Here is a 26,312-nt window from a genome sequence, read left to right as displayed (position 1 = left end):
CAAAAGACTGGCCTGGGTTCACAGCCATCCTGGAACGGCTCAAACTAAAATTTTTACTTTTCTCTCCTACTTCGTTTCTTCATTTTGATGGATGCAAAACGTTGCATGCCTTGTGTTCTATTTGTTAATGATCATATTATTCCCATTTCCTTTTACATTGTAAGTTTTGACCATATTGAAGCTGTTTCTTTGTTCTCTTAACACTAAAAGAAAAGCCGGGGGGCGGGGTGGGGGGAGGATTGCAAGACTGCCTTGAAACTCTAGGTTGTTCTAACTGGTAACAAAAATCTCAGCAACAAGAAGGAGAAAATATTCCCTCTTCTGCAGCTTATGGAAAGCAGAGACTTTTTGCCTCGTGAAATTCTCCTTGTAAATGTATTTCGAATAAAGGAGTCTTATAAGAAACCCAGACTTCAAAAATTGATGTTTGCTGCATCCTTTGAAAGTCCTCATTAACCTGCTGTATTAGTTTGCTAGGGCTGCCTTAATAAACTACTACAGGCTAGGTGGCGTAAACTACCAGAACTCATTGTTCTGGTAGTCCAAAGTCAAGGTGTTAGCAGAGTTGGCTTCTCCTGAGGCCTCTCTTTTTGGCTTGCAGACAGGTGACATCTTGCTGTGTCCTCAGATGACCTTTTCCCTGTGTGCACTCGCATCCCTGGTGTCTTTTCCTCTTCTTATGAGATCACTGGGCCTATTGGATTAGGGCTCCACCCTTATAACCTCATTAAGCTTAATTACCTCTTTAAAGAACTGTCTCCAATACAGTTACTTGGGGGTTTAGGACTTCAACGTATGAGTTTGGGGTGATACAATTTAGTTGCTAATACCTCCCAAATCTGGACTGGTTGTCTTAATAATAATCTGTTGCCCCTGGTAATAATATCTACATTGATACTCCCTTTTCCTGAAAAGTGCAAAGACCAGTTTTCATTGTCACTTCTCTCTTTCTCCACCCTCATGGAGCTAAAAAGAACACCCATAACTCTGCTAGGTCCTTTTATTTAAACAAATAGTGTTGTGTCATTTAAATTAATGTTTTACCTCCTATTGCTATATGGCTGTGACTGAAAACAGCAAGGTAAGAAAAATTGCTTTCACTTAGGAGATGCTATTTCACTTGTGTTTTATATATATTGGGAGGATAGATCTGGTGCTGTGACATTCTTGTGCATATTATTTGACTTAAGATTGGATTAATTTAAATTGGCTGAAAGGGACAGACCCATGCCAGAGAAAGACAGCTGGGTGCCCTCTGATGGAAAAGGTAAAGGAAGCTGACTCTATCAGACCCCACAGCCGCAGAACTGAAACTGCAGAACTGACCCACCGCGGGAGCTGCTGCCTCCACCATCACAGAAAGGTGGGGAATCAAAAAGCTGTTACTACAGGCATACAGATGTTACATGTTCAGTTCCAGACCATTGTAATAAAGGGAATATCACACTAAAGCAAGTCACAGGAATTTCTTGGTTTCCCAGTGCATATAGAAGTTATGTTTACACTATACTGGAGTCTATTAAGTGTGCAATAGCATTATGTCTAAAAAAAATGCACACACCTTAATTTAAAAATACATTATTGCTAAAAAGTGCTAACCATCATCTGAGCCTTCAACCAGTTGTAGTAGCAACATCAAAGATCACCGATCACAGATCTCCATAACAAATATAATAACGAGAAAGTTTGAGATATTGTGAGAATTACCAAAATGTGACACAAGAGACACGAAGTGTGCAAATGCCGTTGGAAAATGACACCAATAGACTTGCTCAACACAGGGTTGTCAACCTTCAATTTGTGAAAAACGTATTATCTATGAAGCGCAATAAAACGAGTAGGCCTGTACTGGAATTGTCAGCTCCAGAACCACATCACATTTGCTGGATTCACAGAGATGAGAGCCTCTCAAAACGCACAAAGCCAGTCACTTGTGGTACCTCAGGAAAAAAAGAGCAGCCCGTCCGTGACTGTGCTTGCCAAAATTCATGGCGGAAGCATCATAAGCAGAACCTCCATTTCACTTTCACTTTCCAAATCTCATGCAAGTATGTCAGATTGACAGAAATATGGCTTCAAGGGGAGTGAGGAAGTGTAGTTTTAGCTGTGGTACTGGAAGGCACGTCAGAAGGGGGAAGGCTCCCATGGTGAGCAAACGGATCCACAACCCAAAACCCCTGGGACATTTTCTCTTCAGCTTCCTACATCCACGGGGAAATCCACTTCTGGCCTTTCCCCTGCGTAGGTAGGGCCTGCTTTGCAGAAGAAGGTCCAGATGACGTCTGGTTTCTTCGCACGTATTTTTCTACCAGCAACCGGGTGGAGATTTAAGATCTCAGTGAATATCACCCCTTGTCCTCGCCTGCAGGCAGAAACAATTGAGAGAGAGAAAGAGATGCAGGAGTAAGCAAGAGAGAGGATAACATGATGGATTTATTACCTAAACGATAAGCAATAGCAGGGAACATGGCCGAGTCCTGTGACCCAATTGGTTTGCCATCACCTCCCCCTCCTTTCTGCTGCCCCCCAAACTGAACAGCTTAAAATTTAGCTGCGTGTGACAGATTCAAAATAACGATAGCTTAAATTACACAGAGATGTATTTCTCTCTCCTGCAACAGCCCAAGCTGGTGGGCAGCTCTGCTCTGTGAAGGTGCCAAGGAGCCTGGGCTCCTCCATCTTGTTGCACTTGTCCCCTTGGCCCAGGATGCCAACGCACTATGTCCCCACTCTAGCCAGAAGAAAGGGAAAACGAGAAAGGGAGGCCCTCTTACTTTAAGGGCATGACCTAAAAACTGCACCTCTGCTCACATCTCATTGGCCAGAATCTGGTCACATGGCCACACTTGCTGCAAGGGAAGCTGGGAAATGTAGTCCTTATTCCAAGCAATTAAGGGTCCAGCTAAAATTTCTTTAACTGAAATGAAAGAGGAGGCTCATAGGTCAGCTGTGGGGGCACCACTAGTTTCTCTTCCTTATAAACTTACCTCCGATAGGCTCTTTATCACCTGGCAGGAGGCAACAGACCAAAATATACAGATCCAGAAACAGAGAGGGACACAAAACAGGACCAAAAACAGAGCCACGCAAGCTTAGTTTCCTCTCCCAGACTCATCAGTCTCATAATAACAGGAAGGTGGGGACAAAAGCCGGGAGCCTTACTCTAACTCCACCTTTCTAACTGGTGTGCTGTTGGCTTTTCAGGTGAGACAAGTCTGTGTTGTATGGGACAGTCCCACCTATTACTGCAGGATCTTTACCCCAATAAATGTCAGTACTGTTTCACCCTCAGGCGTGTGACGACCAAAATGTAAGCAGATATTTCCAAAACCCCTGGAAGGGGCTGTGGATGCCTCTGACAGATGACAGGACATCCTTCCATGGAAATGAGAAACATGCGGGATAAGGCTTTCCCCACTCAAACTTAGCCCCTGGTGGGACAGGGAGTTCTTTTGGGTCTCAAGCTGCTTTTTTTACAATTCTGTCCAGAACTGCCCAGCATTGGCTATTTGTCGTGTTATTAATAAAATGATGCTTTACTGCTCCCCTCCAACACACCATCACACACACACATACTCACACACACACGGAGCAGGAGGAATAAACGGTGGTACAAGGACTCAAGGAGCCAAGCAAACAGGATCTGACCTTGTGCCTCATTGTCCTGAGGATGGGAGGAAGGAAGCGAGGCTGGCTTGGGGTGAATGTGACTTACGTCTGTGTGACCTTGAACAATTTATTCAACCTCATCCATGTGTCTCTGTTTTCTCAGATGAAAAGATGAAAACAATAATAAGGCTGTTAGAAGGCCCAAGTGACTTTATTTTTTTAAATTTTATTGGAGTATAGTTGATTTACAATGTGTTAGTTTCCCAAATGACTTTATTTCTTTTAATATTTATTTCTTTGATTATTATTTATTTTTGGCTGCGTCGGGTCTTATTTGCAGCACACAGGATCTTTCCTTGCGACACACAGGGCTCTCTAGTTGTGGTACACAGGTTTAGTTGCCCCATGGCATGTGGGTTCTTAGTTCCCCGACCAGGGATTGAACCCTAGTCCCCTGCATTGGAAGGCAGATTCTTAGCCACTGGACCATCAGGGAAGTCCCCGCAGATGACTTTAAAAGATTGTTGTGTATAATGTTTAAGATCACAGACTCCAGAATCTGGCAGCTGGATCTACCCAGCCATCCGCCAGCTGTGTAGCCTTGGGTAAGACACTTACCCTCTCTGTGCCCCTGTTTCCTCCTTTGTAATAGGAAAATGGCAGCACACCCCTCAGAGGGCTGTTGAAAGGATGAATGAACTAATATTTGTAAAGTGTTTAGAGCAGTGCCCCACTCAGAGTTGAGTTCTCTGTAAATGTTAGCAATTGTCATGCCACGATTATTTCCTCCAAGTGGGACTCGTGTATTTTTTAAATTAAACTCTCGACTTTATTCTAATTTCACCAATATTTCCACTAACATCCTTCTACTGTTTCAGGATGCACTCAAGATACCATATCACATGTCATTTTCATGACTCCTGAATCTCCTTTGTGACAGTTTCTTAGTCTTACCTTGTTTTTCACGGCTGTCATAGTTTTGAGGAATACTGGTCAGATATTTTGTAGCATGTCCCTCAATTTGGGTTTGTCTGAGTTTTTCTCAGACTGGAGTTATGGGTTTGTTGGGGCGGAGGCGGGGCAAGAAATACCATAGAGGTGAAGTACCCTTCTTATCACATCATATTAGGAGCTACATAGTACTCACATGACATCACTAGTGATGGTAGACTAAGCTATTTTTTGGGGGGTTTTTTTTTGTGGTACGCGGGCCTCTCACTGTTGTGGCCTCTCCCGTTGCGGAGCACAGGCTCCGGACGCGCAGGCTCAGCGGCCATGGCTCACGGGCACAGCCGCTCCGCGGCACGTGGGATCTTCCCGGACCGGGGCACGAACCCGTGTCCCCTGCATCGGCAGGCGGACTCTCAACCACTGCGCCACCAGGGAAGCCCTAGACTAAACTATTTGACGCTAATGAAAGAGAAGTGACTTATTAGATATTCCATCTGCCATTTGCATTCTTTCTTCCTACTTAAGCAGTCAATCCCTTCCCCAAGTTAACTATGGACTTGATGATGGTTTGTTTGATTTCTACATAATTTAGCTATTTCTTGGAATATAAGCAAGGGTTTATTTTAGACTGTAAAGGCAAGCTACGTACATGACTGTTCCTGGCCTTCTTCTGTTTTTTAAAAAACAATTTAAAAAAATTTAATTGTGATTTAAAAAAACCCTCATGATACAAAATTTACCATCTTAACCATTTTTAAGGTACAGTTCAGTAGTGTTAAGTATCTTCACATGGTTATGCAACAAACGGGCTCGTGTTCTTTTTGTGACACACGAAAAATTTACACAGTTATGTGGACACGTTTTATTTTCATCATTATGTTTTTATTTTCATCTGCATTAATGTAATTGGCATATAAAATTTTGTGAATGTTACTGTTTAAAAACTGAGTTGAGGGCTTCCCTGGTGGCGCAGTGGTTGAGAGTCCGCCTGCCGATGCAGGGGACACGGGTTCGTGTCCCGGTCCGGGAAGATCCCACGTGCCGCGGAGCGGCTGGGCCCGTGAGCCATGGCCGCTGAGCCTGCGCGTCCGGAGCCTGTTGCTCCGCAACGGGAGAGGCCGCAACAGTGAGAGGCCCGCGTACCGCAAAAAAAAAAAAAAACAAGCTTCAGGTGCTGTTACCCGGATAAAAGAGAGTGAGTACTGGTGGAGCAGAAACCACAGGGTCCTCATCCAAAAATGGTTATTAATCATGTTGCAAATACTTGTTTATTACCCATCAGTGGTCCCCTGGCCTGGCTAGTTGGTCCAGCAGAGGCCTTCAGAAAAATCATAGAAGAGGCAGTATGGCTAATATGAATACAGACATAACCACGTCACTTGATAATGACTACTTTTAGAGACTCACGGGGGAGACTTTGCCCCAGGGTGAGGTAGAACCTGGACATGTCTGGGAGAGAAAAGCATGAACTTCTGAGTCAGATCTGAATTCAAATTCCAACACTCTCATTGTACTCACTCACTCCCTCATTTTTTCATGCATTTGCTAAAGGAAATTAATTGGGCACTCATGATGTGCCGGGTACCGTTCTAGACCCTGAGAAAACCGTCATGAGCCAAACAAAATCCCTACCCTCCCGGATCTGACATTCTAGCTAGGGAGGTGGATGTGGGGGATAAGAGACAAATAATAAACAAGCGGACAAAGAAATAAGTCATTTCAGATAGCAGTAAATATTGAAAAGAAAAGAAAGCAGTGTGTCTTGCTAGCAAGAAGCTAGGGGCCTGATTTGCAGTAGGTCTTAGGGAAGGCCTTTGTGGAGAGTTGATATTTGATTTGAGACGGGAATAATGAGATGCAGTCAGCCATGAGATGATCTGTGAAAGTCTCCAAGAGGGAGTAGCAGTGCTAAGGCCCTGAGGTGACCCGCTCCAAGAACTGACAAAAGTCATTGTGAATAGCTCTGTGACATTAGGTGAATTACTTAGCCTCTGTGCACTGCTGGAAAATGAGGATGCTCATACCAACCCCTCAAGGTTACAATGAGGATTCAGACAACAGCTGTAAGACGCAATAGCTAGGGCCTGTGCACAACAGGTGTTCAGTAAATATTAGCTAGTATTTGGACAATATTATTATTAACTTAAGAAGGAAAGAATGGGCCTGGACGGTAAAAAGGATGAGAGAAAGAAGCTTTTGTGTCTTATCCTTCCAGAATCCAAAATTCAGGATACAGTATGAGCAAGGCTCTGAGAAGGGGCTTCTGATCGTGACTCCAGGACATCCTAGATACCAATATTAATAATAATTAGCATTATCGTAATAGCTACGGCCATTCATTGGGCATCTACGATATTCCAGACACTCTGCTGGGCCCCTGATGTCCGTGGGCCCCTCTGCCCCTGGGGTAGGCACTGTTATTAACACCCCCATTTTACAGAGGCTCGGAGCCAATAGTCACCAAGTCTGGAGCAAAGCCAGGAGGCCAGCATGAGGCCCAGACACCGCCTACCTGATGACCTTTGGCCGGTCGTTGCCTCTGATGTGGGGTTACAGGGGCAGGACACTTCTGCCCCACTCTCCATCTTCACCATTCTCCCGGCCTGGAGGGGCTGGGAGGAGGAGGCAGAGAGGAGAGCCCCTTCTCCAGGGACCCCGCCCCAGCCTGCTCCCCACCCACACTGCCACCAACCCAGTGCTAGAGAAGAGTGCACACCTGGCGGTGACTTCCCAGCCCACAGCTGGAGCCCGAGACCTGGGGAGGCGGAGGTTGGGCCGGGAATGGGCGGGGCCAGTGCGGGGGCGGGGCCCAGGCTGCGTACTTGACTGTGCGCTCTAGGGGACCCCACTCCCGACAGGGCGACTTCCCCTGAGCCACCGCAGGACGGAAAACGGTATGAGGTGTCCTCTCGGCGCCGCCGGCTCCGGCCACAGCCCCGCCTGGAGAAGGATGCTTCTAACAGGTGCGTGAGAGACAGGGGCTGCACCCACGGGTTGGAGACAAAGAGGGGATATCCCCGGGGAGAGCCTTTATTCAAATCAGAGACGCCCCCACTCTGAGCTCTGACTCTGGTCAGTTTAAAGCCCTTGCAGCACGGGTGCCCGACGCACAGGAGCTCTTGAAATCCCCAAGAGGCCGTGCAATTGATCCCTTCTACAAAGGAGGAAAGTGAGGCTCAAATAGGGGTGGGGTCATTCGCTCAAGAGCACGTGACTGACAAAGGCAAAATCAGAATTCAGGACCCCATCCCAGTCCCTTTCCACCAGAGCACCGTGCCTCACCCTAGCTGTTCACATCTAATAATAATTTTAAAATAATAAGAACAACAATAATAAAATAACAATCATAATATAAAGAGGTCATTGTGACTGAGTACTTCTACATGTCAGCCTGTTCTAAGTGGCTTTCTTATAGTAACATTTAATTCTTAACCCCATGAGGCAAGAGCTATCTGATCCCCATTTCATAGAGTGAAACTTAGACACAGAGAGGTTATGGGTCCTCCCCAGGCCACACAGACTGAAAGTAACAGAAGGAGGACTCGAACCCAGATGGTCTGGCCACCAAGACCACACTTTCCAGAGACCACACACATCTGCCTCTCAGAGAATAAATGAATTGCCTGTTTTTCCAGGTCTTAAAAAGTCCAGTTCTGTGTCATTTCAAAACCCCACCCACAGTTTAAGGCTTCACCTCCTCTCCAGCTCTGGCGTGGGTCAGACTGCAGCGGAGACATGGTGGCAAGCGGTGGGCCTCGTTCCTATTTCTCTCTGTGGGTCCTTTCTCCCCACACAGAGCTGAGGCCTGTGCCCACCCCACCCCCAAAGGCCATGCGCAGGGGAGAGGAAAGCAAGGAAGGGGCAGGAAAGTTTCAACTTGGCTGCTGTAGTTGTAAGGTGGGGACATGGCCTTCTGTGTGGCTGAGGCATGATGGTTAGATCTTTCTGGGTGGGGAATCCACCCAGCAGGTCGTCTCCCATGGGGCTCTTTGCCAGGACAGCCTCCAGCCGGCTCCCTTCAGAGGCATCCACACTGGCTCAAGGAAAACTCGTGAACATCTTTGTTATCCCACCAAACGCTGGAGGCGTGGGCCATTTCCACCCAGCCCACTCCCCCTCCATCCCTCACCTGGAGACTTTGAGGTCTAAGTTCCCACAGACTCCGGAGCACACATCTCCAGCTCTCCAAGAGGTTTTCTTGGGGCCTCCCTGACTTGGCAGGAGGTGGAGGAAAGCCCCCAGCCCCAGGGGGCACCCCCAGTTCATCCTCAGCTCTCCCCCAGGAAGCCTCACTCTGTGCCATCCCCTCCTCTCCATGAGCTCTCGGCCTCCCTTCCCAAGGCCTGGCGGTGGCAGAGCAGCTGGTGCAGGCAGAACTGGTGACGGGTAACCCCTGTTAGCTAGACCTTAGTTGGGAATGGGGAGCTCTTAGCATCTGTTAGTTTATTCTCAGCCTCTGGAACCTCTGGGGAGATTTTGAGACAATGGGAGAGTCAAGTGTGACATTGTGGTGTATTTATATTTATACTTATATTTATACATAGTGATTCAGGGAGTGTCCTGGGCTCAAACGGGGAAAAATTGAATAGAGACTTTTTCTCATTTGATGGAAGATTAGAGATGAAATAAAATAGCCACGCTCCTGGCAAGTAAGAGTTCTGGAACCATCTCTACGGTTCCAGCTCTGAAATTCCATATATATATATTTTACAGGTATTATATATAAGGTATTATTATGGTATATATTGTATATATAGTATAGTATTTATAGGTATATATATGGTATTATTATAGTATATTTATATATATATATATTTTATAGGTATTATATATATATTATTATAGTATATAAATCTTATATATAAGGTATATATGATATTTAGGTATTATATGTATTTAATACCTAAGTTGGACTGTCCTGAGCCCTGAAAATTCATAATCTCATTGAATCTCAGGCACTCAGTTGGTTACCATCAACCACCCTCCTTGATGAGTGGGAAAACTGAGGCTCAGGGCCCTGAAGAAAGAGCAGCCGAGTCAGGGTTATGAACCCAGGTCCAGCGGCCTCGGAGTCTATGAATGAAACTATGATTTTACATCAGCTGGAGTAAGGATTGCTAAGATGTGGGGTTTTCTTCTTCAGATGCCTTGAGGACACTCCCTGAATCACCAGGCACCTGCAGTGGTGTCAGAGTCAGAACTTGATAACAGAACACGGACTGCGTGACCTGGGATCTTCCCCTTCCATCATGTATTCAACAAACACCCCTAATGCCTACTCAGGGCCCAGCCTGTGCTGGGGACACAGCTGGGGACACAGCAGCCCTGCCCTCCTGGGGCTCACAGTCCAGAGAGAAGACAGACCCGTCCCCAGACAGTGATGACCCAGAATGGGTGGGGCAGGAATGGGTTGGGGGAGGGAGACCCAGAGGAAAGGGCTCAGGTCTGAAGCTAGGAAGGTGGTGGTCAGGGGAGGACCTTTCAAAGCCGTCAAAATCGAAATAGGACCTCGGAAAGATATGACCTCAGCTATGCAAATTGCATCCCTGTGCTCTTTGTTTCATAAAACCGTAAGACAACAAATTTTTCTATCAAGATAGAAAAGCAAAACCTTGAGCAGCTTCTTGGGTATAACACTTTATTCCTGTCACTTTGACAAGAGCTTCCATTGCCCCATCAAGTCAATTAAGGTCCCTGCCCAAACACTGTATAATAGTATCTATTACCAAGCGCACCTGAGGGTCAGGGAAGATTTCAGAAGGCGGGATGCCTGAGCCAAAACTTGAATCACAGCTTGATAAAGAGTTGGTGCGGAACAGCATTCTAGGTAGGGAGAACAGCACAGGCAGGGGCCTGGAGGCTAGAGCAACTGCACGGCGTTCAGTTGGACTGATGCAGAGGATGAGGGAAGAGTGGAAAACGGAGCGCAGAGATGTAGCAAGAGTGACAGGTGAAGGAGTCTGCACTATGTCCTGAGGGCACTGGGGAGCCATGGAAGGTTTATGAGCAGGGGGAGTAGAAAGGTCACACCAGCTGCCGACTCAGAGAGAAAAATCAGTGGAGGTGGGAGGTGGGCAGTGAGCCTGCCAGAAGACCCTGTGGTGAGATGACTCCTAACTCTCCACTTATGACCTTGGCTCTGAGACTCATGCTTGCTGTGCCTCAGTTTCCCTGCCTGGAAAACAGTGCCAACTTCTGAGCTGTTGAGAAGGACCACACACACACACACACACACACACACACACACACACACACACACCCTCCCTCCCTGGGCACATCACGTTTGTACCTGATGATGCCGCCTGCCCTGGAAGATGTTCTCTCTGGCCACGGCTTCTCCTTCATTTACCCAGAAGAGAGCTGAGGTTTCACATTTGTTCTGTAAGTGGGTATTTCTGATCCTTAAAATGTAACAACTTATCATGTGTTTTTTATCTTAAAAGGCACATTTACGGTACTTGCAAGTGTGGAGGCAAGAATGACAATAATGATGAAAATTATAATGAATGTCCAGCATTGATCTGGCAGTCACTTTGTTAGTGCACTAGTCTAAGCACTTTCCAAGCACTAGATCGGGGCTTCTGAACATCGGCACTACTGACATTTTGGACCCGATGATGCCTTGTTGTGCGGGCCCGTCCTGTGCACTGCAGGATGTTTAGCCGTATCCGTGGCCTCTACCCACCAGATGCCAACAGCACACCCTCCCAAGTCGTGACAACCAAAAAGATTTCCAGACATTGTCAGTGTCCCCTGGCAGGGGGGTGGACTGGGGTGGGGGGGATCATCCCCACTGAAAATCTTTAGAGACATTATTATTCTCATTTTATAGATAAGGAAACTGAGGCTCAGAGAGGTTAACTAACTTTCCCAAAGTCACCAGAGCTAGTAAGTTCTGGGACGTGCGTGCCGGCAATCCAGTTCTGGAGCCTGCCATCTGGGGTGTGTGTGCATTTGTGTGTGCAAAACAATTAAGAGCCTAGTTTATACTCTCTTATTTATTCAGATTTTACTTAATTTTTGAATGGGTTATACATTCCCATGGTTCAAGTCGCAATGATATATAAGAAGGCCTTGAGTGAAGTCTCTGTCCTTCCCCACCCACCCAGTTCCCCATGTACCTTCCCTCGCCCCCACCTCCCACATACAGATAACCACTATATATATTTTTTTTTTGCAGTACGCGGGCCTCTCACTGGTGTGGCCTCTCCCGTTGCGGAGCACAGGCTCCGGACGCGCAGGCTCAGTGGCCATGGCTCACGGGCCCAGCTGCTCCGCGGCATCTAGCATCTTCCCGGACCGGGGCACGAACCCACGTCCCCTGCATCGGCAGGCGGACTCTCAACCACTGCGCCACCAGGGAAGCCCAATACTTTTCTTATCGATACCTAGGAGCTCTATATATGGTAGTGAAATGGGCTCTTCATCTGTGATATCAGTTGCAGATTATTTTTCGTAGTATGTCATTGTCCTTTTGACTTTGTGGGTTGTTTTTTTGTTAACTTTGCAAAAGTTTCTTTTTATTATTATGTCAAAATTTTCAGCCTTTTATGACTGGAGTTCATGTTCTTACTGCAATAGTCATCATTCTAGTGAGAGGCAGAAGAATGGGGTGGGCAAGTGCATAGGGTCTGGAGCCAGACTCCAAGGGTTTGCCTCCATGCTCTATGCAATATGGAAAATTAGGGGAAATGAGAGAAACAGGGATGGGGGATACACTGGACAGTATCGTTTAGTGGCTACGAATTTCAGCTGCCTGGGCATGGATCACAACTCAAATGTTTATCACTTATGAAATTCTGAAAGAACATCTTAAATTCTCTGAACCTCCATTTCCTCATCTCTGATAGGGGTATAATAGCTGTATCAGTCAGAGGTGAGGCAAGACACAGATGGTCCACTCAAAAGGAGTAATGAGGAGAGTTTAATAGGGGGACTAGGCAGGGTATAGGTAAACTGACATGGGATTTTGCAGCACGCAGGGGCTAGCAACAGCAGGAAGCTATTACCTCCCCTGGGCTAGAAGCTGTAAAAGGAACAGCAGCCCCCAAACCCCAAAAGAGTGGTGTATGGACAGGGTCACCCAATAGGATCTCTAATAGAGGGACCTATTGAACCAGTGCTGACGTAGCAGGGAGGGAGCTGTGGGACCAGTTACCTCAAGGTCACTCCCTTCAGCCCTCCTGTCTTCCACCAATGCTCCCATTGGCAGAAGCCAACCAGAAACAAAAGGCGAGGGATCCCCAGAGATGCAGCTCAGGGAAGTCAGCCTTTTGGGGAGCAGAGCAGAGCAAGATGGAGGGCGAATCTGCGTGACATCCAGCATAATAAGTGCCTTGTGGGGCCGAAGCAGGAATAAGTAAGATAATATATGTTCAACATTTTAGACAGTGTCTGGCTTGTAGGAGGTTCTTAAGGAATGCTCCTTTTTACTTCTTTATTATTATTATTATTATCACCGTCGTCGTCATCAACTCTGATGGCCCTCATTCTCACCAGCACAGGAAGGGTTACTTGCTGGGACACCATCTTGCCTTTGATCCCATGGCTTCCTGCTCTCTCTTCTCCCTCCCACCCCCTCCAAGGCAGCCTGCTGGTATTCTTCACCTGCTCTGCCTCCTCGGAGCTGCCCTCTTCTGGGTCTCTGGACCCCTCGACCGAAGGAGCCGATGCCCACCTGCCAGTCCCCAGAAGCCTCGATGGGGTTCTGTCTACTTCTTGGTTCCGAGGGCACGAGGCCCAGCCAGAAGCCATGATCTTCTCCCCTGAGGGCCTCCCAGGGCCCGGCCACACTGGCCGGGAGACGCTGGATACCCAAGGCAGCCTGGTCGTCAGAAATGTGACAACTCAAGATGCAGGCAGCTACACCGTGGTGCTGGAAAGCAGCAGGGGACGCAGGAGTGTGATGGCGCAGATACAGGTCCATGGTGAGCGGGGCCCCATGGCGGGAGGCACCCGGTTCTCAGTCAGCAGTGCCCATCGGGACCCATTCTGTCACCAATCCTCCCTAACAAACCACCCCAGAACTTAAAATAGCAACTGTATTTTCAGCTCAGGATTCTGCTGAACAGTTCTTTTGGTCTCAGCTAATTTTAGTCGGGCTCCCTTACGTTTCTGCAGCCAGTTGGGGGAAGGGATTGCGTAGGCACTGGTCCAGGATGGCCTCCTTCCCATGTCTGGCAGTGGCCTGGCTGGCAGCTGGCGTAGTGGGGGTAATTGGGCCACGAGGCTTCTCATCCTGCAGCAGGATAGCCTAGGCTTGTTCACTCAGCAAAGGATGAGAAACAAGAGCAGAAGCTTCAAGGCCTCCCGAGGCCCCGGCTCAGAACGCGCATGCCATCGCTTCTGCCACGTTTTTATTGGCCAAAGCGAGTCACATGACCAGCTTTGCTCCAACAGGAGGGGAATAGGCTCCGCCTCTTGGTGAGAAAAGTTGCAAAGTCTCCTGGCTATTTCTTTGTCATCTATCACACTTTCCAACAGATATTCATTAAATATTTGTTCATTATCACTTGGGGAAGGCCAAGGGTCTCTGGTGGTAGCCTTCAGAACTCACCTCTGGTTTTTTTGTTTGCTTTTTCGGGGTTTTTTTGCAGGACGCGGGCCTCTCCCGTTGCGGAGCACAGGCTCCGGACGCGCAGGCTCAGCGGCCATGGCTCACGGGCCCAGCCGCTCCGCGGCATGTGGGATCCTCCCGGACCGGGGCACGAACCCGCGTCCCCTGCATCGGCAGGCGGACTCTCAACCACTGCGCCACCAGGGAAGCCCTCACCTCTGTTCTTATGAGCTATTCAGCTCTGGACTTGCACTTTCACACCTGAACCAGAAAAAACAAGCCCTGAGGTTAACCAGAGCCATTGTCCTTAGAAGGTAGTTTAGAGACGTATTAATCTACTAGGGCTGCCGCTCCAAAATACCACATGCTGGGAGGCTTAAAAAACAGAAATCTATTTCTCACAGTTCTGGAGGCTGGAAGTCCAAGATCAAGGTGTGGGCAGGGGTGGTTTCTTCTGAGGCCTCTCTCCTTGGCTTGCAGATGGCTGCCTTCTCACTGTGTCCTCACATGACCTTCCTTCTTTGTGTGCACCCCTGGTGTCTCCCTGTGTGTCCTAGTCTCTCTTCTTATAAGGACATCAGTCAGATTGTATTAGGGCCCACCCTCACCGCCCCATTAAAGGCCCTATCACCAAATACAGTCCCATTCTGAGGTACTGGGCGTTAGCACTTCATATGAATTTGGAGTGGTGGGGGCGGGGAGGGTAGGAGCACAGTTCAGTCCTATAATAGTTAGGGTTCAGATTCTGGTGTGCTAATAAAGACCCAAAACAACAGTGTCTTAAATAAGATAGAAATTTATCTCTCTCACGTAGTTGTCTGGCATGAACAGTGTAGGGATGATGCGGTGGCTTCAGGGTGGCGGGACCCAGGCTCCTTCTAATTGTTCTGTCCTCACTAGGTTCTATCCTGCCTGGGGGACCCAAGAGAGCTCCCATCACGTTTGCATTCCAGCCAACATAACAGGAGAGGAGAAGGGGAGGGAGGATGCCTTCCTCTTATGGCCCAACACAGAGGTTGCTCACATCCCATTGTCTGGGAACTAGTCACATGGTCATACTTAGCTATAAGAGAAGCTGAAAACGTAGGCTTTATCCTGGGCAACCATATACCTAGATAAAATGTAGGATTCTGTGACTAAAGGAAGAAGGGCAGAAAAGATGGAGGGAGATGCCAAAGGCAGGGATATCTGAGCTGGGACCTGAAGCCTGGGTGGGAGCGTGCCAGGGGAAGAGTTGGGGAAAGTGCTCGTGCAGAGAGACCAGCCGGCGTAAGCACGGGAAGCATGAGTGAGTGGCTCCAATTTACTGAGCCCTCCCTATGGACCAAACGCTGGGGGATTCCACAACAGCACGAGAAACAAGATGCTCTAAGCGCCACCCCCCTTGCACAAGTGGGGAGACTGAGGCTTGGAGAGGTGACATCCACAGCCTGTGGTCACGTCGAAGCAAAGGGCCAAGCTAGGATTCGCACCCCTCTCTGTGATCCAGGAGCTCATCTCCTTCCACGCTGCCTCTCTAGCCCTGCGACATCTCTCAGGTACAAGCAAAGGTGGAGAGAGGCGGCTAGGAACCCCGCTTCTGCACCGGGATTTTTTTTTACCTCCACCAGGACATGTAAGGGCTGCTGAGGTCCATCAGTCTACATATCTGTGATTTGAAGGCCAGGTCTTCTAAAAGCCCACCTCCACACCTGTGCCTGTGCCGTTCTCTGCCTGGTGCTTGTGCAGGCTCTGAAACCGGAACCGCCTGCATTCAAATCCCTGCTCCTTCGCTTACTAGCCACGTGCCTTTGCAAAGTGACTTCCCATTTGTGTGTTTCAGCGTCCTCCTCTGTAAATGGAGTCACTGTAGACCCTCCCTCGTAGGAGTGCTGTGAACAACAAATGAGCTGTTCGCGCCAAGCGCCTAGAACAGTGCCTGGCACAGAGTAAGCAAATGAGTTTTTCGCCATGAGTTTTTCAGGGGACTTGACCTCTTTGAGCTTTCGTTTTCCCATTAAAAGGGGGATAACAATAAGACCTACCTCATAGCGTTGTTGTGAGGATTAAATGAGTAAATCCAGTGGCTTCTGAGCTTTTAAAATCATGACCCACAGTAAGAATTGCATTTCATATCATGACCCAGTATGTCCGTATATCCACACACCACCAGTCACTGAAAGACACGTGTCGTAAAGTAACAATTATTGCTATGAGTAATGCATTCTGATATTTTCTATTATATTTCATTTCATGTTTTAAATGCTGGTTACACCCTACTAAATGACTTCACCCAAGCGTGGGTCTCATTCGCAATATAACAAGCCAGGAAGATAACAAGCTGTCGTCAACATGTGTTTAGAATGGTGCTTGGCTCATAGTAAGAGCCCAGTCTAGGTGGCTGTTACATATTGATTCTTGTTTCCACATCTGGTGGGCTCTTTCTCCTCCTGCAAGGCTTAGCTCAGGCACCACCTCCTCCAGGAAGCCTTCTGTGAGCTCTCTGGTTGGACTGAAGTTTTTTTCCCTTTTCATGTTGCACGGAAGTTGGAAATCATCTCCGTGTGGTGGTCCCCAGCACTCACCACGACATCAGATTCAAATCCCAGCTATGCCTCTCTCTCTGACCATGAGGCCTGGCCCTAAGCACCCCCAGACCTCAGAGTCCTTCACCTAAGAAAAAAAAGAAAAAAAAAAACACAAAAAGAGAACTATGGTGAGGATTATATATGTGCTCTGTAAGGAGCCCTCCCAGCAGCCAGTGGCTGAGGCCCCAAGCCTTGGAGGTCCCCTTGACCCCTCACTCTCTCCCACCCGCATCCAATCCATCGGCAAGTCCTATGGGCTCTGCCTGCAAAATGATCCAGAACCCAACAGCTCCTCCTAGCTCCTTGGCTTTTATCCTGGCCCAGCTGAGGGCAGGGGAGCTGGAGTATTTACATACCAGCCCGCGTCAGTCGCTGTGGAAGGCTGCCCCGCCGTGTGCCCACCCTCCAGCACTCTGGCCTGTTGCCTCCATGGTCAGAGCAGGCTCTGGCAGCTAGCAAAAGCCCTGAAGCAACAGATACAGTGTTGGCAGCTGAAAGGGCTGAGGGTGAGGGTATCAACAGCTCTGCTACATCCAGCGTCTGGGCACAGACCAGGCGCTCCAAACACATTCGCTGGTGAATGAATGAGTGGATGAATGAATGAATGAATGCCTCTGTGGTGAACAGAAGACGGGCTCAGCCTCTCTGAGTGGTCTCCACCCATGTGATCTTGCTCCCTGTTTGCACAGCCAACTCTGATGGGGTGCTGCCGCTGACATTCCCGGGGAATACACAAGGTATCCTCCGGAGCGAACTCAACTACTCAGTGATCCTGCAGTGGGTGGCTTCCATCGAACCTGAACCTGTGCTATGACGGACCTTCAATGGGCATCCTCGTGGGATCGGGGAGAGGCTGATTATCCAGAGGTTGTCCTTGGAGGACCTGGGCACCTACGTACGCTTGGCCGAGGATAGCCAGGGAATGTATGTCTCCCAGCCTGTGACTATCACGCTGCCACGTGAGTACCCCACCCTCACCCCGGACCCTGTACCCTTGCTGGTCAGTGGCCGGCTTTCCTGATTCCACTGAGCCACATTCTATGCTCAGCCCCCTCTGATACCCTTTATAGCCAAGATGGTATCTCATTCTTTCATCCTCCTGGCAGAGTGGGGATTACTAGCCCATTTTACAGATGAGAGGCTGCAGGCCAAAGACATAAACTCTAATGAAAGCTCAGGGCAGGATCTGGAGCCAGCTGCCTGAGTCCCGGCTCCAACCACCTGCTGGCTGTGTGAATCTGGGAAGGCTCTTCGCCTCTGAGTCTCAGCACATGCCGGAGAAAAAATTAAGGTGATAATATAATGAGTGGTTCCAAGCCTGGGTTTTGGAATTTGAATTTTGGCTCCACCACTTCCTGGCTGTGTGATTTTGGACCAGTGCCTTGACTTCTCTGTGCCTCAGTTTCCTCATCTATAAAATTGGGAAAATAACAGTGCCCACCCCAAAGTGTGGCTGTGAGCATTCGATGAGATAAGCCGGTGAACAGCTTAAAATAAGAGTGCCTAGCACTCTGCACCACTAGTGAGTGATCAATAAACATGAACTAGTATCATTGTCATGATTAGTATTATCCATATTATTATCAATTTTGTGCCTGTCACGGAGGCTCAGGAGGCAGTAACAAGAACAGTCAGTTAACTGGGATTAGAAAAGGGGTTTGGGAGCCCGTCAAAATGGGGTTCAATTCCTGTCCCTGTGCCTTCCTGGCCGGGTGACTTAGGACAAGTGACGTCCCTTCTCTGAGCCTCAGTTTCCTCCTGTGTATAATCAGAGTGATCGTGTAGACCTCCGCCAGATTGCTATAAGGAACTGAAATGGTGTATGTGTGAGGCTAGCAGAACACCAGTTAGCAGGTGCTTTAAGAATAGCAGCAGTTACCGTGCACATTATTTTTAGTATTTCTGTTCGTGGAGTGAGCTGGAAAGAGACAGAGAAGCTGCCAGTGGAGAAGCAGGGAGGCATGTAGGCCGCGGGGATCACATGAGCAAAGGTCCAGAGCATGGAAAGGGCAGGGATAATGGAAAGCCTGGCTTGGCTACGTTCCTGAGACCTGTCTCTCTCCCCAGCCAGGGTTCAGTGGGAGCTTCAGGATTTGGTTCTGAGGTGATTTCCTGGGAGAAAAAAAGGGTAAAAAATGTAAATCTTGGAGCACCTGTTGACCCTGACACATTCATTGAGAATGACAATACTTCCAAGACCCCGTTTCCTCACTCATCAACTGTTCAGGAAATGTATATTGAGCACCTATTGTGACTGGCCCATGCTGGGCAGTGCTGAGGGCATCTGGTGACAGAGACAGTCCTGGCCCTGCCCTCACAGGACTCCCAGTCCAGTAAGGGACAGACCTGTCCACAAACAGTAATGACCAGAGTGGGCAGGGCAGGGGTGGGGGAGCTCAGAGGGCTGTGAGACCCAAGGAGGTGCCTAACCCAGCAAGGGGATCAGGGCGGGCTTCCTGGAAGAGGGGGCATCTGAGCTGATACTAGGATACATAGGAATTGTCCAGGCCAAGGGAGAGAAAATGGCACAAATGGCATTCCAGGGGCATAGACAAAGGCCTGGAAGTAGGAGAGAGAGGGGAGTGAGCTTAGAAAATTGAGTAGACTCCAACCGGGCTTGGTTATAAAGGTAGGGGGTGGAGAGAGATGAGACTGGCCAGGTGGCAGGGCCTTGAAGGCCAAGGCGAAGTCCTGGGGAGCCACGGCAAGGTTCTGAGCAGGGGAGGAATAGGGTCAAGTGTGAACTTTAAAAAGACCCCTCTGGCTTCTGTGTGGTGGGAAGATGGGTCGGGGAGGGACTGGGACAGGAGAGCGGGGATGAAGCTGGGGTGGAGACCCGGAGGACGGGGAGGAGGTGGAATGGTGGGAGTGGGGGGTATGCAGGGAGGGTGTCTCCTCCAGTCTGTCCCCTTCTTGGTTCCCAGAAGCCGTCGTGGATCCCACAGACCCTGTGCCCATCAAGCCGAACCCTACCCTCTCCCTGTCAGGAAGCTCTGCCTTTGCCCTCATTGCGGCCGCACCTGTGATACTGGTCGGAAGCGCGGTCTTCACCATAATCTGGAAGCTAAGGTACCTGCCTTCCCTCCTTCCCATCCGGTCAGCCCCCACAAGGTGCAGAGCTCATTCCGCAGCAAGACTGAAGCCAAGCCAACTGCCTCATCCCAAGGAGCTTAAAGCTCATTCGGAGAGGATGCCATTGACCCCTGACGTGCCCATCCAACTCGTCAGTTCCCAAAGCGGCCCCAGGGGAGCAAAGAGACAGGAGAGGTTCTGCAGGTGTGTCTTTGCCACAATGAGGGCAAAGGCAGAGCTTCTTCATCCCTTCCTTTTTGTCAAAGAGGAAACGAAGGCTGAGAGAGAACTGTGCCCCAGACCGCACAGCTGAAGAAGGATTCGAACCCAGAATACTGCCTCACTCAGTTCTAGCCCCTAACCTACACTGCCTCTGTTCCGACATTAACGATACAAGCCTTCGCAGCTGACGTACTAAGGAAGAGAAATCTGAATGCTGAAATGGTTTGGAAAGGCGCTGTGGACCAGCTGGGAGGGACTGGGGCCAGGTCTCCTGTCCACGAGTGCCGTGTGGAACCTTCTAGGGGCCGGGGAGGGCCAGGCTGCTGCTGAAGCAGCCACATCGTCTTCGTCCCTGTGGCTCTCATTTCCTGGGCCCTCAGTAAGTGCCAGGAGCCCTCACGTCACGGCTCTCAGGATGGGTGCTGTTCTTGTCCTCATTTCCCATGTGAGTAGAACTAAATCTCAGAGAAATCCATCAACTTTCCCAAAGGACATGCCGCTGACAAAGAGCTGACCCTGAATCAAACCCAGGTCTAACTCCAAAGTCATGTGCTTAGAGGGGAAAGGTGAGAAATTGGGCTGGTGTGAAAAATCCTCTCCCAGACCCCCTGGAATCCCTCCCTCCGTGAGCGGCAGGAGGGGTCACTTCCTGTCCTCCCCGCCATCTTGGCCAATACCTATTATGGCAGACCAATGCTGACATCATCCAGAAGGAACCAGCCTTGTCCAATCAGCTGTGACCTTGGAGATGAGGTCATGAGGACAAGCATGGCTTGCCCCAGTGGAGAGGGGCAACCTTCAGGAAAGAGGGGTCTGGGCTGGGAGGCACCCTACACACACGTCTACGATACCCATCAAGGGCCAAGAGAGACCCCCGTGGTTTACAGTGAAGGCCATGGACCCTGAAGCCAGGTCCCTTCGGTTCATCCCAGCTCTGCCATATGCTAGCCTGTGGGACGACTTTGGGTGACTCGTTTAACTGCTCTGTGGCCCATCAGTAAAACAAGGATAACGGTAACATAATACCTGCCTCAAAGGGTAGGTGTGTGGATTACGGGAGATGGTGGGAGTAAAGAACTCTGAACAACGCCTGGCACGTGGGGAGCCTTCAATGACTGTCAGCCACATGTATGATTATTATTGTTTTTGTTATTATTAATATTTATCTCTCTCTCTTCACTGTAGGTGTGGCTGACAAAGAAGAAATGGGTGAACCGCTTTGGGTTTTTTTTTTCAGTTTAAATAAATTGAATAAAAATTTAAAAAACAAATAAATGAATCTAGACAAAAGGAGCTATTACAAGCAGATCTTAATCATGAATTTTTATGTGGTACTCAGAAATACTAACAGCTATTTTACAATGTCCAGTTTCAAAAGATAAATTTTGTGCGGGGCTTCCCTGGTGGCACAGTGGTTGAGAGTCCACCTGCCGATGCAGGGGACACGGGTTCGTGCCCCGGCCCGGGAAGATCCCACATGCCACGGAGCGGCTGGGCCCGTGAGCCATGGCCGCTGAGCCTGCGCGTCCGGAGCCAGTGCTCCACAATGGGAGAGGCCACAACAGTGAGAGGCCCGTATAACACACACACACACACACACACACACACACACACAAAAGATAAATTTTGTGGAACACATGTGTACATTTCTGTCCAGTATATAATTAGTAGTGGAACTTCACAGTTATAGAATATGTATATCTTCAGCTTTTATCACTGCTCCCAAATTGTTTTCCAGTCAAATTCATTGTATTTTCATACAATGGGTTCCACAGTGAAATACTACATAGTAATGGAACAAATTTAGATAAATCACAAAAACATGAAATCTCGTAAACACAGCTACAGGAGAGGGCAGAAGTTATACTACCATTTTTAATAATACAAGCATTACCAGGAACTCACTAGCGGTCCAGTGGTTAGTACTCTGTGCTCTCACTGCTGAGGGCCCAGGTTGGATCCCTGGTTGGGGAACTAAGATCACACAAGCTGCATGGCATGGCCAAAAATAAAACAAAAAAACCCCCTACTCTTTGCTATTAGAAGACAGGATATGTGGGGTGGCAAAGAAAAAACAAAGGAGTACAAATGAGCATCTGAAGTGTGGGCACCTATCAGTCCAACAGGTGATACCAAGAAGGAGTGTGGGGAGGGGAGAATCCTGGGGCTGGGGACAAGATGAAGGCCCTGGGAGCTCCATTTGAGACCTCCTCCCTCCAGGTTTTCTGGTCATTTTTCTGTGGGATGTTCCCATCTTGTTGAGAGCCCCAGGGACTGCTTTTGTCTCCTCTTGCCAGCTGCCAACACTCCATCTCCCCATCTCACCAAATCCCTTGGAGCACATAAACAATCAGTCCAGATTTCTTAAAACTCTTGTGCTGCAACCAAAAGAAACTCACTGAAGTAGCTCAAGAAAAAGACACAGGGAAGATTTAATATACGGATCCAGGAAGAGTTCCAGGAATCCAAGGGTGTATCAGTTAGCACTTGCTGTGTAACAAACTACCTGCCAAAACTTAGTGGCTTGAAACAACAGTGATTTATTTAGCATACAATTCTATGGGTTATCAACGTGGGTTGGGCACAGCTGGGCAGCTCTTCTGGTCTCTGCTGGGCTCACTTATCCATCTACGGTTGGTTGGCAGGTTACCTAGGGGCTGTCTGGACTAGGATAGCCTCAGCTGTGGTAACTAGCCATGTAACTGACTCTTCCATGTCATCTCTCATTCTCTAGCAAGCAGACACAAGCATGCTCATGACAGAGGCAGGACTCCAAGAGTGAGGGCAGAAGATGCAATGCCTCTTAGGGCCAAGGTTAAGAACTGGCAAATTCTCACTTCTGTCACATTCTATTGCCCAAAGCAAGTCACACGACCAGCTCAGATTCAATAGGTGGGGAAATGACCTCACTTTTTGATGGGAGGGGAAGAATCTGTGGCCGTTCTTGCAATCTACCACAAATGGCAGGACACCATGGTCAGAAAGCAGGAAAGCTACTGGGACCAGGGTAGTTGCTTGCTGCCTCTCCCAGCCTCCCACCCCTCAGCCCTTGTAATCCTCTTCTCCAGGAACATGGAATTCACAGTTCTCTGTCTCGCTCTGTAGATGGGCCGTCGATGTTTCTCCATCCATATGGAGAAAGGCACCATCCCATAGCTTGCAAATCCACAACACCCCTGTTCAAAGAAACTGCCCAACTTAGCCAGCATCCCTTTGCCTTATCTCTGACACCTCTGGAAAAGGTATCTGATTACCTTACTTTGGGACAGTTGTCAACCTTGGTCCCAGCACTGTGGCTGCAGTGTGGAGCAGAGGTGTTTTGTACAATCAGAGGTCCAGGGGATCATCCCCATTTGTGAGGGCTCAGTGCTCAGTAAAAAGTGGGGAGGTTTTGCCTTGTAAGCTGGGTAGACACCCCAAAATATTCTTCTACACATGCAGCTTATTTTTGTTCCTTTTCAAAGAGAAAAAACCTTCCAAATGCAGAGAAGTGGGGGAAAGTGGTCTCAACCCCCAGAAATCCATGGTACATTTGTAAATGAGATCAAACACTTTCTTTCACTGGAGAATCCTGACAGGTGGCAGGCAGAGGGTACTCACTGACCCTACGCAAGTCACTTACCCGCTCTGAGACTCACCTGCTTGAAACGAGTATGAACGAAACTCATGTGCAGATATGTCTAACATTTGAGGAACATTCAGTGCTTCTGCGACACACTACCATGTCAACATAAAGGCACCTACCATATCATTACGATTAGCAATAATAGTAGCAGACCTGAGTTCAAATCTTGTCTGTTGAGGGCTGTCCACGTGCCAGCCACTACACTAGATTCCTTATGTGATTCATATGTTGTATCATCCTCACTGCACCCACTGAGGAAAGGAGAACGACCCCCACTTTACAGACAAAGAAGGTGAGTCTCAGAGAGGCTAAGTGACTTGCCCCAGGGTCATACCATGGTGGGGCTGGCCTCCAAGCCAGGCTCCCTGGCTCTGAAATCCCTGTTTCCAGTCATTCCACTGCCCCGTTGCTCCCTCCCTAGAGCTGGAGCCCCATTCCCATTCTCTCACGGGCCCCCTCACGTCCTATGTCAGGGAGGTGTCTTTGTGCTCATGTACATAAGATAAAAATGAGGCACAGAGAGGGCAAGTGACTTGCCCAAGGTCACACAGCCACATTTGATGCCAACTCAAGTCTGCCCAATTCCGAGGCCTGTGCCTTAGACCAGCGCTGTCCAAGAGAACTCTCTATGGTGATGGAAATGTCTATATCTGCAATGTCCACTACAATATTATTCAACAAAAGTGGCTATTGAGCCCTTGAAATGGAGATAGTGTAACTGAGGAACTGAATTTTTATTTTCTTTACTTTTAATCAATTTTAATTTTAATTTATATACCCACCTGTGGCTAGTGGCTATTATACCGGACAGTGCAACTCAAACTCCTAATTGTTAAAAAAAAATAACAAATCCCCCAGCATCTATATGTGTACATTACTGACTCTGTGGTAGTTCTGGGGTCCTTGCCCTGGTCTATCCAAGGGTCCAGATTTGCTCAGAAGCCCCTTATATGGAACCAGCTCCTTTCCCATCTGAGGCATCCTGCCCTACCACCTCCCTCCTCCCACTTCCCTCCACTGTAAAGGAGAAGTTAGTCATTTCCTGCCTGGGTGGTGACGGAGGGAGCTGGTTCCTGCGGCTTCTAGTCTATCTGGGTCTCAGAGATGACACTGTAGCCACCACTTGGCCACCAGCTAGAGTCCAGCTGTCCTCTGGTCAAGGCTGCAGCAATTCCCCTTGCCCTTTGGAATAGCTGAGAATCATTATGATGTCCCTCCCCCACTAAAAATAAACTGTGCACATTTTCTCAAAGAGATCTCCTGACCACCCCTGTTATAAATTCAGTCCCCTGGTTGAATTTGCCCATAGCACTGTTCTGCTTTCTAGTACTTAGCACGTTGTGTCATTAAATATTTATTGGTGTGATTATTTAACATTTATCTCATCTATCAGACTGTCAGCTCCGTGGTAGCCAGACCTGTATCTGTTACACAGTATGTGCTCAGTGAGTGTTTGTTGAATGAATGAGTGAATGAATGAGAGGCTAAAACCACACCACTAGGAAAACTCAAAGGCTCAGAAATGAAAGCATCGATTTGAGTCCCAAACACTCCCCCACGCCGGAGTTTAACAGGAATAACCTGACTCACACACCTCTCATTCTCTCTGTGTGTCAGAAAAGCAGGGTCGGGCATCCTGAGGCCCCTTCCCTAACCCGACATGGAGGGTAAATGATCATCTGGCTGCAGCAGAATAGCCCAATCTCGTTGGCAACTATGGTAAAGATTACCCTCAGAGACCCACACTCTCCTCCCTCCATAATAACGGAATCCTCAATTTTAACTGGGCACACGATGTCCAAGGGGAAAGGAAAACTACATTAGCAGTAAACTGTGAGAAGTGTTATGTGTGACGTGCAGAACATGTCCTTAAGGTGAGGGAGCATCCTCTCCTATTGGCAGGAATGGGAATGTGATGGCTGGAACCCAGCAGACATATTGGATCACGAGGCGACCGTCTCATGTGGAGGAGGACAGGTGGCAAGTGAGGGGTGTGCTGAACCCAGCGTGTGCCAGCTCACGAGAGCTCATGTGTACACCTCTTCCTAACTCCACAGTCAATGATGACACATTGGTAGCCTGAAATCAATTGTGGTGGTGGTGTTTACACCGAGGAAATTGGAAAATACTACAAATTGGATTTTTCTTTTTTCAGAGAGCTGAGTTACCAACACGCCACTGAAAAATGGATGCCTGGAGATTCTGTGAAGCCATCCAGCCAGCCCTGTCTTAAATACCTCTGGAATTCCTATTACATGAAAGAAGAAACAAACGTCTATTTGCTGAAGCCGCTCTTGTTTTAGTTCCATTGTTCCTTACAACCCAGTTGACTCCTAATGGATATATCTAACCCTGAAATTTAAACCATAAAGTCAAAAATTTAAATGCCACTTGGCAAAACAAAGGTTGAATGGCCAGGAGGGAGCCTGTGACCACATACAGTCTTGAATGAATTGGGCCACAGTGAAAGCGTGAGTAACAAGGAAAATAATATGCCAACGTCCCACAGTGGGGGCAGGGGGGTAGGGATGCAGCTATCGGAAACATGAAAGAACTGAGAATCCCACAGCTGTTCTCATTATTCTGTGACTATGTAGACATCACATGTTTTGTATCCAGATAAAAGAAAAACTGGAACTTTCCTTCTCTGCGCAGGCATTCTCTCCCTCCCAGGCAGCCGTATCTGCCATGATGTGCTCACTGACCACAG

General features: G+C 48.5%; 1 protein-coding gene across 1 annotated transcript in view; it reads left to right on the top strand.

The window, feature by feature from the left end:
* IGSF23 (immunoglobulin superfamily member 23) overlaps positions 1-20,590 on the top strand; it is a 41,474-nt gene extending 20,884 nt beyond the window's left edge. Inside the window, 4 exon segments of the mRNA XM_030873990.2 lie at positions 7,419-7,523; positions 13,146-13,487; positions 17,373-17,642; positions 19,608-20,590. Of these exon segments, the coding sequence (XP_030729850.1) occupies positions 7,457-7,523; positions 13,146-13,487; positions 17,373-17,642; positions 19,608-20,068 (1,140 nt within the window). The 5' untranslated portion in view covers positions 7,419-7,456 and the 3' untranslated portion in view covers positions 20,069-20,590.
* Positions 20,591-26,312: the final 5,722 nt, after the last annotated feature.

This window comes from Globicephala melas, chromosome 19 (genome assembly GCF_963455315.2).
Source record: "Globicephala melas chromosome 19, mGloMel1.2, whole genome shotgun sequence".
NCBI lineage: Eukaryota > Metazoa > Chordata > Mammalia > Artiodactyla > Delphinidae > Globicephala > Globicephala melas.
Note: the sequence above shows the minus strand (reverse complement) of the source record. Positions and strands in the feature narration are given on the sequence as shown.